General features: G+C 47.8%; 1 protein-coding gene across 4 annotated transcripts in view; it reads left to right on the forward strand.

The window, feature by feature from the left end:
* The first annotated feature begins 1,803 nt into the window (after positions 1–1,803).
* LOC133277143 (tudor domain-containing protein 7-like) overlaps positions 1,804–15,688 on the forward strand; it is a 53,908-nt gene continuing 40,023 nt past the window's right edge. For 2 of the 4 annotated variants that reach the window (XM_061468755.1, XM_061468753.1), the window contains exons 1-5: positions 2,505–2,717; positions 7,244–7,385; positions 8,125–8,338; positions 12,277–12,362; positions 13,448–13,665. In XM_061468755.1, the coding sequence (XP_061324739.1) occupies positions 2,511–2,717; positions 7,244–7,385; positions 8,125–8,338; positions 12,277–12,362; positions 13,448–13,665 (867 nt within the window). In that variant the 5' untranslated portion in view covers positions 2,505–2,510. Of the gene's footprint in view, positions 2,718–7,243; positions 7,386–8,124; positions 8,345–11,837; positions 11,974–12,276; positions 12,363–13,447; positions 13,666–15,688 lie in introns of those variants that run through there. The other 2 variants (XM_061468754.1, XM_061468756.1) reach the window with 2 other exon arrangements.

Genomic DNA, 15,688 nt, shown 5'->3' on the forward strand with positions numbered 1-15,688 from the left:
TCAACTTTTTAAGTTGCCCTCCCAGGTTATTATAAGTTTTCTTCATGGGTGCTTTTGCCCAGTTGTAATGTCTATTGTGTTAAATTCTCCTGAGCAGTTAACTTCAGGTAGTTCAGGTAGGACTTTCAAGAGCAGTATTAAGTAAGAATTTAGGAATATTACTTAAAAGAAAAACGAGAGAAAAAGGCCCCCAAACTTATTCTAACTGAATTTTCCATGTCTCTTGTATGTTCCCCTCTGGCTTGGAACACAACAGCAGACAAAAATGCATTTTTTGGTTTGCTTCTCAGTATTAAGTGTCTGTGTTTTTAACGTGAATAAAACTTTAAACCAATTAACACATTTATTCAGCAGATCATGTCATATGACACCGAGTGGATATGGGCTTCCTGGGTCTTTCTGTTCTGGCGAGTGACTCACTCTTTGCAGCTCTGTTCACCAGCTGATAAGTTTCTAAAAGGAAGAGGGTAGAATCCATATATCCGGCATAGTTTCTGCCCATTGTTGTCTGGAGGTGTGCAAGTACGTGTGTTCAGTGTGTGCTTCTCCTCCTGGGTGCAGTAACCATGTGGACTATAGTTAAGCAAGGGGTGCTGTGAAACTAGCTATGGTAAAGGTTGTTCCAAAGTCACTCAGTGAAACACACAGCACAGGAAAGGCAAAAATTGCGGAGTCAATGTAACATGCATGTGTAAATACACATATACGCAGCGCTGGGTGTACAGGTGTAGGTATATGGGTGTACCTGTGGGAGATATGCATGTACACACAGAGATATGGTCAGGTTAGTGAAGTCCCGTGTGTGTGTAAAGTAAAACTGCTCGAGGAACAGTGAAGAATAGGACTTAACGCTGTGCCTACTTGCCTGGCACCTGAGCCGGGCTCTCGTGAAGTTGGATGCAGGAAGGTAGAGACACTGTTACTGTATGTGTATGGACTGAAATGTGTAGAATGGGTCTGAAATGGCCGGGGTTGGAACTTTTATTCTTTTTGAACTTTGTGTGTTGCCCGGGGTGATTTCGCTTAAGAAAAGGGAGGCAGATGGGAGACGGATCCATCAGCAGGGAGCAGCAGAGGCTAACTTTATGGGTAGTCTGGCATAGCAGTCCTGCATTTTTAGGCAGCTCTCTGGTGCTGCGGCCATTTGGAGTGGCAGTTCCTGGCCTTCATGTGCTTGGTGGTGAGGGATTTTGCTGTTGTGTCTGAGCTTAGAGAGGCTTGAGGAGAGCAAGGTCACTTTGTCCTGATCCACTGATTCCACTCATGTTGTACACTAGCTGCTGGAGTGTTCAGATGAGGTGAAGATGAGGTGTTTCAGGCACATGAGCATGCTCAGTGTTAGGACTTACAGCACTCGCTTTGAAAGCAGCAGGGTTGGTCTCGCATTGTCCGAGAGCTGTCAGGCTTAGGTCCGCAGTCGTGGTGGGGAGGTTTCTCTGTTGGAACTGTCCCTGTGGCGAGTGAGCATCTGTGAGAGGAGCGCCTGCCCAGGAGCACAGAGGCTGCCTGCAGCACTCCGGCTCCCCAGCATTCTGTCAGCATAGCTGGCAGGCTCTGGAGAAGCACTGAGTGTGCGTACAGCTGAGCTGAGGAAGTGGGAGGGCTTTAGGTAGCTCTGGCACCCGCCTTGAAACCGCCTCCTGCCATGCACTGCCTGGCTTTCCCAGGCAGGAGCCCTTGCTGGCAGGTAAATCTTCTGAAGCATCCCGCCAGCGCCCTGCCAGCCTGTGGCATTGTGGAAAGTGCTGTCAGAGATGAAGCAGCAGGCTGCTTGCACCTTTGCCGTGGTGGTGGACAGCATTTCTCAGGATGGGGCAGTGTCAGCACTGGCTCTGCGGCACTCCTGCTGTGGGCAGCCCCGCTTCTCGGCAGTGGGTTTCACTTCTGTTGGGTTTTCTCTTTGAAGAGACATCTGTGGAGGTGAGGCATCATGCACCTGTGGTAAGATGTGGCATGGCCTGTGTGCATGTGGTTTCTATTGCAGAGCTGACATGCCCCCATGGTCACTGGTGCAGAGATGTTGGTTTGTGTGAGAGAAGAGCTCACCACCAGTTTGTGGTGGTGAGCCACCCGGCATGACTGTGGGGCACCAGTGGAGGGAGCTGGGCACCAGGATGGGGTGGCGGGTCCCTGCCCCACTTCTGGTGGCAGTCCTGGCCCTGCAGGCAGCGAGGTTGGCTAGCTGCCTTGTAGTCCTGCTCCCCTTCTGGCCACGTGGTCTCTTTTGACTGTCCAGCAGGGCCAGCCCATGCACAGGGGCTGGTGCTCCTTCAGCTTTTTCCACCCATGGCATGCCCCATATGTCTCATACCACCCTATGCTTGCATGGCAGGACCAGGATTCTGCAAGTCTACCCCAGAGGTATCGAAGCCTGCAAAGATGAGCCACTGAACTGCTGAACCCTTGCTTGTCTGGGGAGGGAGGTTGTATAGTAAAAGTCAATATTTTTTAGCCTGTCTAAAAATGCCTTCTTTTTTTTCCTTTTGGGATGGGGAAGCCTATAGGTGAAGATGCAGGAGCCTGAGCTTATTGCAAAAACACTGCGAGCTGTTCTTCATCCCTTTAAAAGTGGTGTACCTTTGTCAGAGCTTCAGGGTGAATACAAATCTCTGACTGGTGAGTGGATTCCCTTCAGGCACTTAGGATATGGCACATTGGAAGGCTACTTGGAGAGCATCCCAGGAGTGGTCAGAATGGAAGGGAGCAAAATGGGAGAGGTAAGAATCAGTTACAGTTCAGAATTGGCTTTTATGTGTGTAAAGTGTGCATGGTTCATAACTTAACCTCTGCTCATGCCATTTCTGGAAAAAAGTACTGTGGCATGTGTGTGATGCACTCATCCTGGGGAAAGAGAAAGCTATGGCATAGACCAAGTGCCTCTTGTTTTCCTGCTTCTTTATGCCAGCCATGAAGTTGTGTTTGCAAAAGGTGGAAGGTTGCAAGGCATTTCCTGAAAACGTGAATTCTTGCTGGAAAGATGGTTTTGGGATACTGTAGAACTCTGTTCCCTCTCTCAGCATTTCTAATTCTGGAGGGGATGTTTATGGATTGGTCTGGGACGTGAAAGGTTAACTTGTATGTGTCTTGATCAGCTCTTCAGGGTGGGGTTTAGCATCACCTTTTCCTTACTGTGAAACTGTTGTGAGTACATTTTATAAGCCTGACAGCTCTTGCTTTGGATTTAGCAGTCTTGTTTGTCATGAGTTTCAGTGCCACAGAACTGAAGACTTGCCAGCGTGAGGAAGAGCCCATGCAAGAGAAGTGCCTTGTTTCAAGAGTTGCAATGCTGGAGCTTAGCAAGCGTGCAAGGGACAAAGAGTCAGCACAGAGGTCAAGGAGAAGGTGGAGCATTGCTCAGCAGAGAGTATTAGTGTGGGGGAGAGTTTTCTCTTATTATTTGGCCTTGCTGCTGTAGCCTATATCTCCTGGTGGCTGCCAGCTTGGAAGCAGCTTGCCAGGACCATGTTCTTCCTTGTCCAGAAGCGGTTTAGTTCATGGTTTTGAGTCAGAGGCATTCTCTTGATGGTTGGTGTAGCTGTGTGGCCTGTAGATAATCTGTCTGACTAGAGAACTCGGAGCCTCTCCCTCGCTGGAACCATGTCTGGGTTCCTGAAGTCTATATAGACTGTGAGAAAGGAGAAAGCTAGCAGATGTTTGGCACATGTATGACTGTCACAGCAGGTCTGGAGAGGCAGGACTTAAGGCTGAGCTCTCTTGCTGGCTCAGCTGGAGTGGCTTCTGAGAACTCAGAACTAGGACTTCTGGTTAGCTGTGAGGAGTGTGATGAGAGGTGTCCTGGGTTTTGTGCTGATGTCTGGAAGCGTGGCTGCTTTTAAGCAAGAGATTCCCGTGCTGCATTTCTACAACTGTCAAAATCTGCCCTTTTGCAGCAGGTGTGAAAGTTTGGGGTTCTTTTTCACTTGTCAGCTGCAGCTACACTGGTAACATGAGTGCATATATCTCTGGGACCATTTGTGATGCTGCAATTTTATGCTTCGTTGTACTGGTTCTGGCAGGTAGCCATCTCTTTCTGAGGCCCTGCAGGGTGTAATCTGGTATCCTATTGCCTTCAGAGCTTTGATTATCCTCTAATACGGTGTGTGCTGAGAGCCTTGTGTGGCGGTAGAGATGGAGTCTTGGATGGCAGTTTCCCTGTGGCAGGTATAAAGAGAGAGCAAAATGTGCCTTTAGGAGGTGGAAGAGGAGAGAGCTACTAAACAGGAGTTCTGAGGTAGTTGAAAAGGGCTTGATTCGGTTTAGCAGTGCTAACTGTGCTCTGTTTGACTGAATCAACTGAGAGCAATCACCCAGCAAACCTCTGGGGGGCAGGAGAGTCTTAAAGATATTTTTAGTGGTGGATTTGGCAGTGCTAGGTTAACGTTCGGACTTCATGATTTTAAAGTTTTTTTCCAACTTAGATGATTCTGTGAAAGCATCGCCGTTTGGTGACCCTCCTGTTGCTACTGTTTGGAGCCCGCTGGGTAGACACTCAGCCAAGAGTGGCAGTGTGATTATGCACTGGTGTAGACTGGTAACTACCTGGGCTTTCCTTACTGCTAAGGCAGCTGTCCAAAACATACCACCAAAAAATACATTCAACAAGCAATCCTGTAAAGTGACCAGTAAATAATACAAATTAATTCCAGAGTGCTAAATGTTAGAGGCTCTTTGAAGGATCTGTGTGAAGTGAGTATTGCCTGATGATAGAGTCCGGTTGTCTTGGGAAGGCAATGGTATAAATTCTCCCCTGTTCTTCTTACTACTGAACACTAATTTAGCCTTCTTGAATATAAGAAAGATGAACACTGACAATTATTCCTTTAAATGATAGATATGTTGTAATTTCACTGTACAGAAAACACTGCAGGGGGTCTAGAACTGAAACACTGTGCACCTGCAAGAGATGCTTGTGTCATTTCAAGGAACCCTGCTTTGCTTTGCTTCACAATCAGTTACAAGCAGCATACAGTTGCACCTTTCTCTAAGAAAACTTTGACTTCTGCTTGAATAACTAAGCCTCTGCAAAAAGAGGAGTTTGAAGACCAGAGCTTTGCTCTGGTGCAAATAAATTCATCCACCTCATCTCCTTTTACATCTGAATTCCTTCAAACTCAAAATATCATTTTTACTAAAGTCATTATGATGTGAAAACAATGGGAAAAAATGCTGAAAATAGTTTACATTAGTGTCAAGAAAAAAAGTGTATGAAAGACGTTAAAATGTGCATTTATGAAACTGATAAACTGTTTAGGAACCAAAAATCTTTTATTTTGAGATCTTGAGAAAAGAGGAGGGCTGCAGGTAGTTCATCCTTCATGGGCGTGCAACCATGTTATAATCAGGGAAATGCCAGTTAGCTAGGAAATATGAAGAAAAGTCTTATACGCTTCTCTAGAAATGGACACAGTTAGGCATCTCTCTGTTGTGACAGCTTACACAACTGGTGTGCTGCTGCGGATAGATGGCTGCTGAAGAATGTTGGGCTGTAACAGGGAAGTGGCAGTTTCTGTGAGCCCCTCCAAATGCGAGAGCAATGGTGACACTCAGAGCTCTGCCTTGGGATGGATGATGACACATCAAGAGCTTGCAGCTTATGGGTAGTGGACAGACAAGTGTATGGGCAGCATGGTGGCTGGCTCTTACACACAGCCTTATCAGAAAGAAATGGTAGATAAAGCAGATGATGCCTTCTTACAATAAGCCTCACATTTGCAAGATTTGATTCTCATGGAGGACTTGAGTCACTGCCATACCTGCTGGAGGGAACAAGACAGCCAAGCATGAGCAATCCAGGATGTTTCTGGGGTGCGCTGATGACAGCGTCCTGACATAAGTGAGGAGCTGATGAAGGGCGATGGTCTACAGGACCAGATTTTTACAAACAAGGAAGAACTGCTTGGGAATGTAAAGGCTGGGGAGAAGCCCTGGCTGCAGGGATCATGAGAAGTTGGTGTTCAGGAGCCTGAAAGGAGAGGAATAAAGCAAACAACAGTATCAACAAGCCAGAACATCAGGAGAGCAGGCTTTGTTCTCTTCAGGAATCTGCTTGGAACTCTCATGGGATACAGTTCTGGAGAGAAGAGTGGTCCAGGAGAGGTAGTGGGTTTTCAAGGGTTGCCTCCTCCAATCTCAAGAACGGACCATCTCAACAATTGGGGCTGGGGGGAAAGCAAGGTTGCAGAAGGCACGTGTGGATGAACAAGGAGTTCGTGGCTTACCTCTCCAATTAGAAGCTTGTGCACAGGAGGAGGAAGCAGAGTTGTGTGAGGTGGAAGCAATGTAGAGATGCTGTCCAAACGTGTAGGAATGTGGTTAGGAAAACTAAAGACTATCCGGACCCAATTCTGAGAAAGAACATGAAGGGCAGCAGGGAAGGTTTCTACAAGTACATCATCAGCAAAAGGATGGCTAGGGAAAATGTATGTCTTCTGAGAAATGGTAACAGGGACCTGGTCTTAAAGGACATGGGGAAGGCTGAGACACTGAGTGCCTTCTTTGCCTTGGCCTTCACAGGTAAGACCAGCTGCGAGTAATCCCAAGGCTACTGAGACCAGTGAAAAAGTGCAGGACAAGGAAGATTGACCTCAGTGTGGCAAGATTAGTTTAGGGAACGTTTCAAAGAACGGGAAGTGCACAAGTCCGTGGGTCTCTTGCAGTGTGCTCATAGGTGCTCAGTGAGCTGGCTGATGTTACAAGAGCACTCTTGATTATCCTGGAAAGGTCATGGTGGTTTCTGGGAGGCCTGAAAGGGAGGAGGTATTTGCCTTACTTGCCCAAGGCGGGGCTGTTGTTGATGCCCAGCGCAGTGACTGTAGGACAGCCTGTGCAGCCAGGGGCACTGTGCTGTTTCTTGGGTCAGTGGGGCAGAGGCCCCTCCTCAGGGTCACGGCGGTGCTGGGGCCCTGGCGAGCCTTTGCAGGAGGAGCAGTGGCAAAGTGAAAGGCTGTGGCTCGCCAGTGTTGTAAAGTGAGATGGTCAGCCTGTGGGATGAGAGTGACAGAGCAGGTTGTTTGTTGGTGGGGCCCAAGCTCATGTGGGAAGGTGACAGAGAGGCTGTGCTGGCTGCTCTGCTCTCTGCTGCAAAAGGAGAGGGAGGTCTCCAAGTCTTTGTTGGCAGCTGAAGCCTTGACTGGCATGATCCAGCAGTTTGAGGCATGGAAGCGGCTGGAAATCCTTGTGCAGGCTGTGGATGAGCTTGGGCCTTACTGACTGCTTTCCCTCTGTCCCCTTCCCGCTCCCCCAGGTCATTTGCCATGCTGTTGCTTGCAGCGAGACTGAGCCAATTGCTCAGCTGGTGGCCCGGCAGAGGAGTTCCAAGAGGAAGACGGGACGGCAAGTGAACTGCCAGATGAGGCTGAAGAACACGTCCCCAGTCAAGCTGGCGGGTGAGCCACAGGCAGCAGTGGAGGGTCTGCCTTTGTGAAAGGGGTGTGCAGCTGCTGGAGCAGAAGTCTTCCCTGTGAGGCTGTGTCAGTGATGGCCAGGAATTGTGTGGTCCTGGTGAAGAGTTCCTGGGAGCAGGCAGTGTTGTTGATGAGGGCGCTTGTGCTTGCAGGCCCTGATCGGTAGGAAGCCCTTCTTGAGCAAGTAAGATGCAAGTAAGACCCAGAGCCTCTGGGTCTTTCCCTCCCTGCTGTTGTGTTGCTGCCAGCGGCATCTCCCAGCATCAGGCCTAGACAAGGCCCATCTGCTTGCGAGTAGGCAGCTTTGCTGTCAGCAACAGTGGGCCTCATAGTTTGTTTGTGTTCCCCTGTTCTTGTGTGTAAGGAGGGGTTCGCTTCCTTACAGAAGGAAAGGGGTGGGAGAGAGCAGCCTGACCATGGGTCGCACCTGTAAGGTGGAAGGATGTGGCATCTCAGAGTAAGTGTCTTTTCTGAGAGTGTAAGGGGAGATGGGTCTGCAGTCTCTTTCCATGCTGCAGTGCAGTGGTGGAGATTGTGAGTCCTTGGATGCGAGCCACAGTGCTGAAGCAAGGAGACCCAAGACCGTGGTTGAGAGCATCCTTTCTAACTGTGTTTTGGAGAAGTATGGATTCTGTGGGGAGAGTTACCTGCTGTGCTTGAAGTCTGTTTGGGTTGGGTGGAGGAGGGCATGAGCTCACAGCTGTGTCTGCAAACTCCTTAGGAAAGCCCAAAGGAACTTTGAGACAGCCCAGGTCTTTGAGCGTGGCAGAAGAAGGCAGCAAGAGGCCTGTTCCTCGCTTGCCACGAAGCAGAGGAGTGGCGGGTGGCGTGGTGAAACCCACTGTGGAGAGTGCCCGTCTTGCCTTGTCACCAGGTGCCGGGAGTGGACCACCTAAAGAAATGCCCATGCAGAGACACGTCACTGTGGTCAACAGGTCAGTGTATGTGCGTGTGTGAGGTGAAATGAAGTGTGGTGGACTCTGGATGGTGCCGTGCCGGCAGTGTGTTTTGGGACGTGGGAATCGAGGCACCTGCCTTGCAGAAGTTGGACTGTGGGTCAGAAGCCAGGAGGGAGGTGGGTGCCCTTTGCCTTTTGGATGCTGCCGTCGCCACCCTGTGCTCTTGGCTGCTCCCGTGTCTTCTGGGGAGCAGTGTGGCCAAAGGTGGCCCTCCGAGGGAGGGGGGAGGTTGCTGTTCCCCAGGCACAGGAGGGGGCTGCTGTGGCCAGTGCAATGGAGCACGGGAGGAGGTTTGCGTGTAGTGACGAGCGATGCTGTGTGTTGAGGGTTGGGGCTGTCTGCAGGTGGCCGCTCTTTACCTCTCCACTTCTCAGTGGCAGCGTTGGTGTTTGGGACCCTTCTTGGGGCGCTGGAAGTCAGCAGCTGCCTGCCTGTGTCTGAGTGAAAGAGGCGAGGGCTGGAGCTGCCTTTGTGCTGGGTTAGCGGTACATGCTGCTTTCAGCCCCTTTGAGCCTCTGTAATCCGGGGGGCTTATCCAGTGCTGTCCCATCAGCTCTCTGCTGTGTTGTTCTGGGCCTCCCAGGGCCATCAGCTGACGGTGGTGAGAACGCGTTTGCTGCTCCCCCATTGTGGCTGCGCTGAGTGCGCTGGAGCCGTGATTGTGGCAGTAATCCTGTGCCGGTCACCGGGCTGGGTTGTGAGCCAGCCTCCAGCTTTGCCTTGAATGGGAACCACGGTGGAGCTGTGCAGGGGCACGGAGCAGAGGGATGGGTTAATCCTGCCGCGGTGCCGCTTGTTCTGGAACACCCCCAAAAAGCAGACGTGTCCTGTGCCCGTTGCCTGCATGTACCCTGTGTGTGCCAGGGCTCTGGGTGCCGGGGGGCAGATGAGGATGTGCTCAGAGCTCTCGTGGGAGCAGCAGCCACGTCAGGTTTCGGTTTATTGTTGGCTGGTAGCGCTGCCTCGTACCCTCCTGCTGCTCCCCCGATTGCCCTTTGCTGTGGCTGTTCTCTGCTGGTGGTGCTCTTTGGGCAGTTCCTGGTGGTGCTGATGCTGATTGAGTTGGCCGGTGCCTTGGGGATGGGGAGCAGCCTTGGGGCTGCCAGGGGGATCTCTAGAGCAGGGTTGCTCTTGAGGGCAGGAGACACTCCTGTGTCCATGGGCACTTGCACTGTGGCTGCAGCAGATGCTCTTTGGACTTGCCCAGGCATAAATCTGGAGGAGTTAAGAGGCAGGTGGTGTTGGCAGCCTGAGCCAGATGCTGTAGAGCTGAGACGGGCGAGAGGGGAGCAGTGGCAGACGGGAGGAAGCCAGAGGAGCCGGCAGAGGGCCTATGAAGAGTAGAGGGTTTGGAGGTAGAGGCCAGGGAAGAGACATGTGGCAGGTGAGGGGAGCGATGCACCCAGGAATTGTCAGGAGGCTCCAAACGGTCCTCTCTATGTGCAGCACAGCTCTAATGACGCAAGTGTGGACCGAGCTGCCCCCCTTCTGTTGCTTCTGGGTGTGCTGGGTGAGGCTGCACGGGCGAAACTTGTCAGCAGCTCTGTGCCCTCCTTGGCTGAGGAGGCTGCTGTGCAGAGGGGAGAAGGGCCAAGCTGTCCAGCTGTGTAGGAGAGATTTGTTCCACAGGTCCTTCCACCTCAGGTCGCCTTTGAGCTAAGCACTGTGAGACTAATTGCTGAGATGGTGCTGACCCTGCCCCACTTACTTCCCCATGTCTGAGCACCCTGGGGCCTGGCTCTTGATCTGTTGAGGTCTTTGTTCCCCACTGCTGACTGCTAGGCTTGGTCCTGACTGAGACTTCAGAGGATTTGTGGCAGCAATCCCTTGGTTAAGTTCATGTCATGAGCATAGTCTCTTATTGCTTGGGCCCCGTTTCTAGGAGCTGAGAAATTTGAGGCAGCTGAGTTGTCCATACCTTCATGCTGGTGAGAAGTGTGTTGGGTGGGCCACTGCCTAGCTGTGTTATATCCCATCTTTGGAGAGATAAGACCACCACAGTCTGTGTGAGCAAGCAGTGTGTCACAGGATTCTTGTCTGATTGCAGGGCTCAAAACTGATGATAACTGAGCTCACTGGTAATGTATCACTGCTTTGTTCTATGGGGAGCTGTTGAGCCACAGTAGGAACCATAGGAAGGTACCTCATAATGTCTCTTTAATACTGAAAGTATCCCAAATCCAATTAGTTTTCACTCAACATAAGAGAATCATCAGTTCTCTGCTACCAGTTCCTTTCTGAGGTGTTCCAGATAGCATGACTCGAAAGGGAACATTTGCCCTCTTCCTCACTGAAACTGCAGTTTCTGCTGGCTTACCCTGCACTCATGGCATCCACATCACGAGTGGTAAGGTGGGATAAATGGTGCGTGGACACTGAGGACTAGATCACAGCTATTGGATTCCTACCGGAAAGCAGCAGTAGCAGGACAGTCTCCATTAGCTAGCTCATGGAATTGTTTCGTTTGCTGCCTAGCAAACAAAACTGGTGGTAGACCTTTTGAGTGTGTGTCCCTTAAGGGGTCTTTCTTGTTGGGTACCTTAGCTTAGAGTTGTCCATACTGGTAAATACATGTACAGGGAGGTGGGACCCTGGATTTCTTATAGGGTCTGCATGGCAGTCACATCACACTTTCTAAGAGAAGATTGTTATGCTGCTTTGTGTGGGGATCTGAGTTGTGCCCAGGAGGTAGAGGGTTTTCCTGTGAGGCAGGTGGAAGAGTCTTTTCAGATACCCAACAAGTGCAAGGTATGAATGAGTATTTGTGGTTTGTGTGGATGAGTTTTGTACCTTTTGAGTCTCATCCCCTTTGTTTTTCATAAATGTGCTTGTTGTTGATCTTCTGTTCGGTATTTCTGGGCATGCTTCTCCTGCTTTAGAAAATGCTGTCCTGGGCAGTGGCTGTCATCACTGCTAAGGCAGTGGGACACAACACAGATAAGAAATGTGATTTTTGGTACAAACAATGCCCCATAGGTGATGGAGGAGCAGTAGTTTCTTCTTACAGGGACAGTAAAAAAGCAAGGGAAACAAGTTCATAGCAACCTGCTATGCTTCTGTGGAGAGGTGTTCTTGAACATTTGCCATCCTGACTTCTCCACTGCAGTTCTTCCTTGAGAGGTGCTTCATCCTGGTCTTTGAACTCTTCTATCCAACTCTTGTTCCCTTACACTTTCAGTGTATGTAATTATTCCACAGCTTATTGTTTCACTTTTCGTGTAGGTAATTATTCCATAGCTTACTGTTTCCAAAACTGTCATAGTGAGCTGCACACTGCTGTGACTTCTTCATTGTCAGGAGCTAACTGTGCTGCATGTGCTCCCTGTATAAGCTACTCCTCTCTGAGGGAGCTCAAAAGAACACCTGCAAATGTCAGATTTGTGTCCTTTCTATGGGTGACCACTTAAGAGGGGAATCTGTTGAACAGTGTAGCAACAGCATCCACAAAAATACCTTGGGTTCCTGTGTAGTTTAGGTGTTCCTCTGACTTCTGAAGCCAGATAATTTCAGAAGACTCTGTCATGATGCCCAAGAAGCATAGTCATGTTTAACAGTAAGACTGGGATGCCATCCAGACTAACACCCAGGAAGTGAGGCTGAATGTATCAACTGTAAGACCATCAACTGTTTTATTAGACCTAGGTGCTTTCCTTTTGCTAATGTCTCTTTACTATGTATTTTGGTTTTTGCAATAATTGGGAGAATAAAAAAAATTAGAAACCGCCTGTTGATTTGTCTTGTTACTGCTAGTCAGCTTGTCTTCTAAGCCAGGACATTGTGAGTACTGATCTTGTGCAGGGAGCTTGCTAGAAGCTTGTGAAATAAATTTTATTTCATGTACAGGTCTTGGAAGCAAATGGAAGGCTGTTCAGAGCCAGGAGAATTATTTAAAGCAATTTTATTTCCAATTGTAGGCCTGAGAAAAGACTAACTGTCCCACCACGATTTCAAAAGGAGTTGCAAGTCCACCTGTCCAGAAGCTCTTCTGTAGATTCAAATGGTATGTTTGCCCATTAAGAAAATTTTTGTGGCCTATTCACATTAGATTGGGTGCAGTCTTAAGAAAAATATCCATCTTGGTACTTAGGTTTGGGTGAGAAACTAAGTTCTGTGAGTGAACCTTCTCACTCTGGATTTCATGGTGCTGGGGAAAAAATGTGTGTTTACTTGTCTACCTCTGTCTTCTAGGAAAATCCTTGTTCATTGAGTGTCAAAGCTAATCACAAAGCTTGTGTGAATAGCTTGGAAACAGGAGGAATATGCTTAACTTCACTGCCAGGGTAGGGGTCTGGTATATGAGAGTGAAATCCTGGCTTTTAGGTGTAAGCAACACATTTCTGGACTACCTGTCCAGAAGATACTATTCTATGTGCCTGGTTCCCAGAAGTTGTGCAGTTGCTTTCTTTGAGACCTGTCAGGCTGATCTGTGAAGCTTCAAGTCTGGTAGCAATTATACGCCTCAAAAGGGAGGAGAGGAGTACTAATGAGGCAGCAGTGATACGAACTTCCAGCTGGGATAATGACTGCCCTGCTCCTACGCACAATGTTATACAGCTGTCCAAAGCAGCTGAATAGTTGCTGTCTCTTTCCTTGATCCACTGGCAGATTTCCTTGGATGCAGTAGCACAGGAGGTCTGGGTCCTGGGTTCAAACTTTTCTTCAGGACATATATCTTAGAATGAAAGCCAAGTCTTTGGTCTGTTTTGTATCTCTGTCTGAATTTAGAGCAACATCCTTGGATGTTTGCCTGTGTCTTTGCTGTGGTGTTTGTACTCATAATGATATTATCTTAATTCCCTCTTGGGATGATGCCTCAGTACAGCATGAATGAGAGTTCTGTAACCTCTTCCAGGATCCCATCAGAGGAAAATAACTGCAGTGATTGAAAATTCAGCTTCAGGTCAATAACTAAATATCTCAGGTTTCCATGGCTCTTTCCAATAGAAAGTGACTGGGCGGGAGAGATGTGTTTTGGTGTTACGCTGGGAGCTCCCATGGTTTATTTTTAAGTAGGTAGGTAATCATCTGTCTTTCTCTCTGCTGATGAGTCTGTGTTTACTTCAAGGCTGTATTTTTGTTTATCAGATAACTTGAATACATCCACTGCCGAGACACATACTGTTGCCTCCGGCCCTTCTGCTGCTCCTGTCAGTGAAATTCAAGGTCGCATAAAGGAGATTCTGAGCAAGTGCAGCAGCGGTGTCTGGGTGTCAAAGATGCCACAGATCTACCGGGAAACATACTGGGAGGAGCTCAGCACAGCAGTGCTCCGTCAGCTTGAGAACTGGCCTCATGTGTGCACAGTAAGTGTAGGTAGTTTCTCCTTCCCACACCATTGTGTTTTGTGCTTTTCATTGTTAGTGGGTTTATCTCCTCTTAAATCCATAAGCTACCAGTAAATCCTGCATGAACAGTCTTATGTCTGCATATAGACTTTTCCACAGGTTTTTATCACATCTTAGGTCAAGGTTATGGAATTTGCTGTGCAAGTTAGGCTTATGATATAATAATAGATGAAATGTGATAATGCTGGGGGGGGAGGCATTACAGCTCCAAAACCTCCTGGCAACCCCCACCCCCAATGTCTGTTACCCTGTCTGTTGTCTGATCATCAGAAGTGTTTTTGTCCTTCATATTAAGAGCTGTGCTTTTACATCTTTTTTTCTGCATTTAAGGCATAATGCAACTCTGCATCAAGGCTTTGTTTAGCCTTATTTTAACAGGAAAGTCGTATCAATGAACACTTAACTTCAACAGCATCTGTCAAACTGTGGCAACAGAAGGATACTGAAGTAATGAGAGTATCTGTCTTCTTGAAGTGACTTTTCATGTACATAAAAATACTTGTAATATTGCGTAATAACTTTAAATGCCCCCAAAATTTCACTGTGATTAAATAATTGCTCTTCAGCAATAACCTCATTTGCATGTGTGTATGGTATTGTGCATTTGTACGATATTTTAGCGCATACATAAAAGATACCTGTGACATGTGACATGTGACATCTTGCTATGGATATCAGTAATGTTTGCAGACAGCAGTACTTTGTTTTGATGGTTGATGAGCGGTTCCTGTGTTATCCACAGAGCAAGCTATTATATTTTCAGTTACTTAATTCATGCAGCAAATTTTAGTCTTTTTTGTAGCTCATGTTGCAGACAAAATGTTGCTGTTAATCCAGAATCTTTGGTCTGTGTTCATTGTCCATTTGCTTATTATCTGTTGGGTGTACCTCTTTTTTCTAGCAAGCAAATGGTTATTTTAGTGCAAATAAGCAGTCCTTAAACCTGTGTAAACATTGTAATAGAGCAGGCACAGCACAACAATAATCGGAATCATCAAGTTGTCTTGACACAGCCAGTCTTGTTGTAGAGAGCTGTTAATGAGCCTGTAAGGGCCACCATCATTTTCTGACTTATGTAAACTGTAGTCATGGCTCTGGCCAGGCCCAGGGACCCAGGCCTTCTCATATGAAGGCTATGAAACGTCTTTTAAATGTAATCAGTGTTTATTCCAGGTTCAAATATGTTGTCTGCAGGTGCATAGCTGTCTGCAGGTGCACAGCTCTGTAGATCCTTTGAAATGCCAGAGTGCAGACTACTGACACTTTCAGTATCAGTAAAGACGCTTCCATGATTAATATTTGAATTATTTATGCTGGGTACTTACATGGGAGTGGCTGCCAGCCTCAGAACAGGAAAAATGCCTGGTGTTTCTCTCAGTACCTTCTTAACAAAACAGCATTGAATGCATGCTCATCAGTAGTAGCTTAGCTGCGAGCCAGCAGTCAGTAAACCTTGCAATATGCCTTTAGCATTGCCAAGCCAGTCATTTGAGGATTCTCCATTGGACAGTCATGTCTTGGGTAACTTGGATCCCTAAACTTTTCTCTGAAAGAAATTTGATTTTTTTACATCTGGGAAATTATAATTTCTGTGTTTAGCTTACAATCACCAGCAATGGAAACTTTTCCTATCTACTCAGCTGGAGGGAGAGAGAATACTACAGCAGAGATATGAGAGTTGAGAGGAATGCAGGCTTGTAAACAAACAAGGTTTTTTGGTGAGGATGTTTGGGTTTGGGTTTGTTTTTGTTTTGGAAGTCACAAATAATCCAAAATTCGTAATAAATTTACTTTCATGACCGGCAACATATCTGGTGGTTCCCTTTGCAGTCTAATTATAAACTCCCTTACTGAATTGTATGTATGTTTAAGACTTTGTACATGCTCAGCTTTTCTCTTTTTGATAACTTGAACTCTGTGAGTGATTCAGGAGATGGTGATTCAGATACGGCAATTCAGGAGAACACTAAATTCCTATTTC

This window comes from Pezoporus flaviventris, unplaced genomic scaffold (assembly GCF_033815535.1).
Source record: "Pezoporus flaviventris isolate CSIRO_AGI_PZ_B2104156 unplaced genomic scaffold, CSIRO_AGI_Pfla_v1 ptg000050l, whole genome shotgun sequence".
NCBI lineage: Eukaryota > Metazoa > Chordata > Aves > Psittaciformes > Psittacidae > Pezoporus > Pezoporus flaviventris.